Below are 8,280 nucleotides of genomic sequence, written 5' to 3'. Positions count from 1 at the left end.
CATGCCATTGCTAGGCCAGACCGTGTCGATCCCTGGCGGATGCTTGTTTTGGTGGTGTTCTGGGTTCTGGGCACAAGATCTCCGAGCCTTTCTGCTTCCTTCGTCTCATGGATCATGGGTGAGACTGGAAATTGAAAGCCGGGTTGCTGCCTTCCCGACCCTCAATGCAGTCGCTCCGAGTCAAACAGGAAGGGTCGCGAACGCCTACTCGGAGCTTTGGCTGTCTGTCTGTCCTGTCCCCTGTGTCATTTCGCCGCCGGGGCCCGCCAGATGCTTGAACAGGATCTGCGCGAGTACAGCAGAGTTAAGCAATAGCTGACAGTCTCATATTCGTCCCAAGTTTGGATGTGGGAGGCCCGAATACCTATGTACTTACGAAACTTTGCAACTTGCTTGCATTGTTGACATTACCTTAATGCACATAGGAAACAGTCAAGAATAGGTACGGCACTGACAACAAAAAAACTTGACTTGTTTCACTCCCCACCGGACGGACACCTGTCATTGTCGCGACAGGTGACGCGACCCTTCCTGGGCCTCTGAGGACAGAGAGCGAGGAGATGCGAGGCGTGGCATACGGCAGGGTCTAGAGATACACTAAGAACAGGCGCGCTGGCCTGCAAAAAACGCCCCAGATTGTTTCTCTTGTTTCGAGCTGTCCACCCATCACCGGCAAACAGTTAACCCTTTTTCCACAACGGTACTTGGGGGGGGGGAAACCGTACTTTGCTTTTTGGTGGAGCGGATGCCAGCAAGACAAGCAACCACAGGCCACCCAAGCATCGGGCATGAATAAGGGGTCCTCCTTCCACGCCGTGGCCCGTGGGAGGGGGCCTGATTCGTCCAACAGAGCTGCTCTTCACAGTGGCAGATCAACAGTGGCACATCAACAGAAGCTGAGAGCCAGTGGACAGAGACCAAGTGCGTTCGTACCAAATGGGTGAGAAGGAAAAAAAAAGTTGGACGCGAGCTTGGCTCAACCAGGTTGCAAATCTCCCCCGTTCGTCGAAAGCCAAGTTATTCCCCAATCTCCAGGTCCTCCTTTGGCGGTTTTTTTTTTTTCCTTGTGCTTCATTACGACCACCGGCCTCTGACCAATGAGGACTCGCCGTTCAGCGAAGCCCCGGTCTCTAATTCTCTGGATCCACCCACAATCCTTACCGAGAATCCACACGAGTCGAGCTAGCCTACCCGGGATTAGCGCATTTCAACCCCCTTTTGCTCGTTGGCAGTGGACGGTAGGTAGAGATAGAGAGAGAAAGAGAGTTGGAGAGGAAGGGGACAGCAACGTGCCTCTCCCGTCCGGCCATGCTCCAACATCCAGCACCAGTAGCCAGCGGCAGCACCTAACAGATGGCCGGCCAGGCACACGCACCTCAGGCCCAGCGCCGTAGGGCATCACAGCGCATGCTGGTCCCCTGTAGTAGAGGTACCGTGGCAGCAAGCTCCGGGCCAGCAGAGACTTGACCCCTTCCATTCCCTACCTAGGTATTCCGTCCCTTCCCAGTCCGCCCTGCAAGTCCAGCAAGTCCAGTGCAGAGACCACCACCACGCGGTGCAGCAGGGTGCAACAGAGTGCAGACATACGACAGGCCAGGTGCAGCAGCCAACCCGGGCAGGGACGAGGAAAAAGGGAGCACAGTCGTCAGGAAACGGGGTCACACAGCCAAACCTTTCCCTTGCCCGTCGCACCCCAAATTTCCCCTTCCCACCCAAAACGTATGTTCATCGAGAACCTACCTCCCTCGACTTCGACTTCACAACCATCGCACTCTCTCTCTACCCCGAGGTTGTGAATCTTTCTTCCCTTCGACCCATCATCCATACTGCCTCGAGCATTTCCAGCATCACTTCTTCGGAACCGTGAGGTCTCCCAATCGTCTATCGCCAGACCATTTTTCTTCGCCCACTCTCTCCTCCCTTTCTCTCGTTCGTTACCCACCTGCGACGCTCCTTGACACGCGACTGCTTTGTAGACGTCCAGGTACGTACGTCCTTTCTTCCCACGAGTCTATCCCGATTCCCGCCCATTTCTCCTCTCATGTATGAACCGGCCGAGGAAACAAGAGAGGGACCCAAACATCGTTCCTGTCACTTGCTCGGCCATCTGGTTCGATCCTGCCGTCGTCGCGCAGTCGCTCCCATCCCATCGCCTCTTCCCATTGTCCACAAGAGTCTCCCTTTCCACCGCACCTCCCTGACGGCACTCGACGTCAGCAACACTGCCACATCTACATCACGGCATAGCTAACTCCTTCTCTGCGCTCTCTAGATCTTTCCTTTGGATCAATTCCTTCTTCAAATTAACAATCCTCGACGATTTTCGATATGGGTAAGCACCTTCCCCCGATGATACCCTTCATGAGACCATGGCAAGGCAAGGCAAGGCAAGGCAGGGCAAGGCGAGAGGAATCCGGGACCCTCCAACAGGCAGGCAATGTCCGTCTGAGGTCTTGTATCGTTGTTCTTCTCGTCCCGAGCCACGTTCCGGATTTCTCCTCTCGACATCAACGCATCTCTCGTTACACGCCCACATTCGTTCCACCAATTTACCGTTTCTTGGGTTCTCCTTTTTTTTGGTCCTTTATGAAATAGGCCAGAGATATCGCCCTGCACCACTCAGATCAACACAACACAACATCCACAATGGCCATCAAATTGGTTGAACACGTCAAGGCACGCACCAGGAGCGTCCAGCTCGACAAGTCCACCGCATATGATGCCTCCAGGAGATACAGCAGCCTGCCGGCAACCGTCGACATGGTCATGGGACAAGCCAAGGAAAACGCCAGGTCTGTCTCGAAAGCTTCCTCCGACTCGACTGTCACTGTTCGCCGCTACAAGAGCTTGCTTGACGTGGACGGTGCACCCAAGATTGGGCCCAACAACCCGATATCATACGAGGATCTTTATCAAAACACCCGGCACAATGCTCAACCTTCCAAACGGCCTCGACCGGAACCCACCCGGGAGCCCAAGGACCCCAATTCGACTGCCAATGTGGACGAAGCTCTATCAAACGGCCCGCCAGCATGTCAGAAGTTCCTCTCGCCTCTGCCTTGCCATTGCATACTGACCACACGCATTGTGTATGACATCAAATTTGCTGACGTAATTGCTCAAACAGCCTCTGAAGGTTCTCCTGCCACCTCCCGCCGCCCTCGCGGGCGCCCACTTCGCCTCCTGCGGACGAGCCCGTTTCTGACCCCTATCAAGCTGGTGGTGCCCCCTCGGCCCCTTCCAGTGATCTTAGGAACATTGTTCGCCGCAAGCTAACTGGCTATGTCGGCTTTGCCAACCTGCCTAACCAATGGCACCGCAAGAGTGTCCGCAAGGGCTTCAACTTCAACGTGATGGTTGTTGGTAAGTTTTGGTTTCTATACCCAGAAGGCGAGAACAAGTGCTGACGGACTCAATCTCTAGGTGAATCCGGACTTGGAAAGTCAACCCTCGTCAACACCCTCTTCAACACCTCCCTGTATCCTCCCAAGGAGCGCAAGGGACCTAGCCTCGACATCCTTCCCAAGACTGTCCAGATCCAATCCATCAGCGCCGACATCGAGGAGGCTGGCGTTCGTCTCCGCTTGACCGTCGTCGACACCCCTGGCTTCGGTGACTTTGTTAACAATGACGAGTCCTGGCGCCCGATTGTCGACAACATTGAGCAGCGTTACGACGCTTACCTCGACGCCGAGAACAAGGTCAACCGCATGAACATTGTGGACAACCGTATCCATGCCTGCGTCTTCTTCATTCAGCCGACTGGCCACTCCCTGAAGCCTCTCGACATCGAGGTCATGCGTCGCCTTCACACCAAGGTTAACCTCATCCCCGTCATTGCCAAGGCTGATACCCTCACCGATGAGGAGATTGCCAACTTCAAGTCCAGAGTATGTTCAATTCGACACCCTTCCAATTGCACTTGCTGACCAGCCATCAGATTCTTTCCGACATCAAGTACCACGATATCCAGATCTTCGAGGGCCCGCGCTACGAGCTCGACGACGAGGAGACCATTGCCGAGAACAATGAGATCATGTCTAAGGTTCCTTTCGCTGTGGTCGGTGCTACCAACGAGATCACCAACGCCGACGGCCGCAAGGTCCGCGGACGTAGCTACCCCTGGGGTGTCATTGAGGTCGACAATGAGGAGCACTGCGACTTCGTCAAGCTCCGCCAGATGCTCATCCGTACCCACATGGAGGAGCTCAAGGAGCACACCAACAACAGCCTGTACGAGAACTACCGTACCGACAAGCTCATCGGCATGGGTGTGTCGCAAGACCCCAGCGTTTTCAAGGAGGTCAACCCTGCCGTCAAGCAGGAGGAGGAGCGCGCCCTGCACGAGCAGAAGCTCGCCAAGATGGAGGCCGAGATGAAGATGGTCTTCCAACAGAAGGTCGCCGAGAAGGAGAGCAAGCTGAAGCAGAGCGAAGAAGAGCTCTACTCTCGCCACAGAGAGATGAAGGAGCAGTTGGAGCGCCAACGCATGGAGCTCGAAGAGAAGAAGCAAAGAGTCGAGAGCGGTCGGCCCATCGAGAAGGAAGGCAAGCGGAAGGGCTTCTCGCTTCGTTAAGATGCCACATCCTCGGTCTTTCGACGCCACACATTGTCCGCATTCTCTCCTTTCTACGACCCACGTCTAAGTACCAATGATGCCCATACAATACCAGCACAACGCGTCTCTTTGTCTCGATTCTCTTCTTGTTCTTTCTTATCACCCCTTTTCTCTGGACCTCTTTTAATCAACCAACCCCTCATCTAATCACATACGGAATCCCAACATCACCAAAAGTCTTTACGAAGCAGGCACGCAAGGGGGGGCCTTGACGCAGACTAAGGAGGGGAAAACGCGAAAGAAACAAATACGAGGAGTCATTGCTTCCGCGAGGCTTGATTCTGGCGATGAGGCGTTTCACGGAACACTTTTGCAGCTCTACTGGTCGTGGCCCGTCTTTTTACGGCGGGCTCGGTTGAGTAGGACCTCGGGGAGAGACTTGATTTGGTCGGTGGGACACACACTTGCGCTAGCAGAGTATCTTCGTGGATTCATTTCTTTTCGGAAAGGACTTGCCACTCGGAATAGGGCTTTATAATCTACGACACCACGCCTAGATACTCCTGTCTCCTGGTGCTGAATCAGCCTCCTTTCTTCCAGCTGCGGACGCACGATCAAGGTAGACAGATGGTACCGCTGCGTCGTGACGATAGAAGCAGCCCGCTTATGTCTAGCAAATCACCCCCTCGATGTTGTATTTTACTCGGATGAGGTCATGGAGAAGGAGGGGTCGAAGACGGCCTGGTATGACAGGTGTTTTCGCTTACTTGGCATTTCATTTCCTTGACGTCTTTGCTAGCTTAGTTTCAGTGCGCTTCGAAAAGGATGATTCCCTAAACTTTTAATCCCATGATGCGTGTGCTACGAGTAATTGTGAACGGTCGTGACAGCCCACTACTGATATGTCTGACATGTATCTGACGTCCGGTGCTACCAATTGACTCCTAAGGACATAGTCATGGAGCCTCATGTTACAAATACACTGTCACGGGATTTGTGAGAAATGCACATGCGATGGCAGCAAGTCAAGACGGGATGGTATCAAGGGAAGAGCCGTTCTGAAATGTTTGACGAGGTAGAGATTTATCATTCCCCCCTGCCATTGATGATGTACATATAAGACTCTATCTAAGCCTTTTACATGCAAGTCCTACAAGTTTTTGGGCTCTATATCCTGTTGTACAATGCCGCCTGCTCTCCGCCGGAGCGGCCATCTCCTCTACCTCTCTCCCCCCGGCAACATCCTCGCCCGCGCAACCGTCATTATTGCATGTTTAATGCCTCCTCAGGTACCAGTTGAAGGCCAACTGGTTGGTCTCGTAAGGGAAGGGGTGGGCACCTCGGCCGTGCCGCGGCGGGCGACGGGGTGGCGGAGGTAGACGGCGGCGCAGATGTTCTGGTTCACCTCGAGGTAGCGAGGGATGAAGGCGAAGGGCGCCATGTAGCGGCGCGGCTCCCAGGGGGTCCAGTAGGGCTTGGACTCGTCAATGGGGTTCTCGGCGTCCCGGCGGAGCAGGTTGGCCAGCGCCTTCTGCTCGTCCCGTGATAGCCCGTCAATCTGCTTGCGGACCTCCTTGGAGGAAACGAGGTCGGTAATGGTCTCGGTGGCGGCCTTCTCCTTGTGCTCAGACTGCTTCTTGGGCTGCTGCTCGGCTTGTTGTCCGGCCTCGGCGGGAACGGCTTCAACTTGGGTGCCGTCGAGCTTGAAGTCCTTGAGCATGGCTGACAGGTTGTCAATGACGGCGTTGGGGTCGTTGGAAGACGCTTCGGCATTGGTCACACGGCCCGAGGAAGAGATGGCGCGCTTGGCTTCCGTCATGAAGGCGCGGAGCTGACGCTTCTTGCGAGGATTGAGGCCCTCACCGTCGTTGATGAGAGACTTTGCGGAGCGGACGAGGGCCTTGAGCTGCTTGTGATGCGCGGCGCGGCGGTCCTCCTCAGAGGCCTGGCTCTCTTCTGTTGACGCGGCGGCGGCATCCTCACCACCCTCGGCAGTGGCTGCCTCAGCCTCCTCGACGGCTGCCTCGGCGGCGGCTTCGGCCTCAGCCTCGACGGGTGTGTCGGCTGCGGCCTGTTCTGAGGCTTCAGGGTCGAGGATACGGCTCTTGCCCTCCTTGGAGTCCTTGACGGCGTTCTTGGTCTCCCAGTCCTCACCAGCGAGGAACTTTGCGTGGGCGGGGGTTTTGGCACGGCCAGTGGCATAGAGGACGGAGTCGACATCGACTTGGAACATGTCGCCTGGGTTGAGCTTGTAGGCACCGTAACGCATCTGGAAGAGACGGAATCAGTCATTTACGCACCACGTCATCAATGTGTTTGAGAGCTTACCGGCTTGCCGTTGACCTTGACGGCGCCGTGTGTGCAAAATTGCTTGGCCTGGAGCGTACTGCTAGCGAACATGGCGCGGAAGATGGCAACATCTAGCCTCCTCTCGAGCGGCGCGTAGGCCATCTGCATGTAGGGCGTCATATCGTGGATGGGCTGGGCCAGCATCTGGCCCTTTGAGTCCCTCCCGATATATCTTTGCGCCGGATGGCTGGCCTGACCAGCAGAGGCTTTGAGCGCGCGGACCCGGCGCTGTCGTTCCTTTTCGTACTGGGAGAAGTTGTCGGCGGTGGGCGTGCGGTCCTTGGAGCCAGGCTCGGCGTGCAAGCCGGAACCGCGGCCGGCAGCCTGCTCTGAGCCGTCGAAGGAGGCAAGGTACTCGGGCGGCATGTCTACGGCGGAGAAGAGGCGGCGGGAGAAGGCGCGGTTCCAGTCCGTCTCCTTGATATGGGCACCGTGGTAGCCACGGGTCATGGACTTGGCGGCCCATTTCTGCTGGAAGAAGGTCCTACCGTGGCGACCTTGTCTCAGGTTCGCTTTGGCGATGTTGAAGAGATTGTATTTGTTCCATGACTGCCGGAGTTTCTAGCGGTGCAGGTCGGTGGTTAGCTTCTGTTCGTAGTCCCACGCCGTGAGGACAAATGCTCGTGTGTCGCATGATGTTCTCAGAGGGTCCAGGAGAGGTTGCAATTGACACTGGAACTGTAAAGATGAATGGAGAGTCACTTACGGGCTTGGTCAAACTGTACCACCTTGGCTTTCTACCTCTCATGTTGGGCTAATTGGGGTGATTTGGTCGTGTACTGAGAGCTGGAGGGATGGCGACAGCTTCGGGAGCATAGGACGCAGAGACGGAAATTTTGGCGATGGGACGGCAATTCCCGATGAGGCGGTACGTACCTCGTCTTGCTTAAAGGAGCAGCTGTCACGTAGTCACGTGCGGCAGCAGTTGATTCGCCAGATCAAATGCTTACCTAAGGGAGAGGTCCCTGAAGCTCAAGGCTGGAGGCTCAGACCAGATGGCCAAGTCCCTCTGCGATCATGCCGGTACGTACCCAGCCTCCCGCAGCGTTGGCGATGCTTGCCGTCACCTGTGTGGTCGAGTTTTTCAGTCCCCCACCTCACCAAGTGGAGACGAGCTGCGGGCGGTGTGGTATCGAATGCGCGCAGCCCGCTGCGGCAGAAACTGGAGCTCTCGCTCGTGCATGCGAATTCTCGTCGCAAAATCCTCACTGCTGGGGAACCGCCGCATTTTTTTTCTGCCATTCTCGCGCTACTACTACCAAAGAATTATTATTTTCCCAACCGGCAGTGTCCAAAAGCTCGAACAACAAGACACTCCCGAAAAAAAGCCATTTGGTATCAGAGTCGCCGAATCGCATTGACTCGTCCTTCTT

At 55.7% G+C, this 8,280-nt stretch overlaps 2 protein-coding genes across 2 annotated transcripts; one reads left to right on the top strand and one right to left on the bottom strand.

Moving 5' to 3' along the window:
- Nucleotides 1-2,646: 2,646 nt before the first annotated feature.
- Nucleotides 2,647-4,576, top strand: ColSpa_05478 (cell division control protein 3; the record flags this gene model as incomplete). The annotated part of the gene is made up of 4 exons (XM_049271690.1): nucleotides 2,647-3,034; nucleotides 3,217-3,363; nucleotides 3,424-3,890; nucleotides 3,941-4,576. The coding sequence occupies 4 exons, from the start codon at nucleotides 2,647-2,649 to the stop codon at nucleotides 4,574-4,576; spliced, it is 1,638 nt and encodes a 545-aa protein (XP_049127647.1).
- A 1,267-nt stretch (nucleotides 4,577-5,843) lies between these two features.
- ColSpa_05477 (37S ribosomal protein NAM9, mitochondrial) lies at nucleotides 5,844-7,655 on the bottom strand (the record flags this gene model as incomplete). Its single annotated transcript, XM_049271689.1, has 3 exons — nucleotides 5,844-6,827; nucleotides 6,887-7,456; nucleotides 7,614-7,655. 3 exons carry the CDS (start codon nucleotides 7,653-7,655, stop codon nucleotides 5,844-5,846), a joined length of 1,596 nt encoding a protein of 531 aa, XP_049127646.1.
- Nucleotides 7,656-8,280: the final 625 nt, after the last annotated feature.

The sequence above is a fragment of the Colletotrichum spaethianum genome (assembly GCF_022836535.1).
Source record: "Colletotrichum spaethianum MAFF 239500 DNA, contig12, whole genome shotgun sequence".
Lineage (NCBI taxonomy): Eukaryota > Fungi > Ascomycota > Sordariomycetes > Glomerellales > Glomerellaceae > Colletotrichum > Colletotrichum spaethianum.
This window is presented reverse-complemented; position numbering and strand designations above follow the sequence as displayed.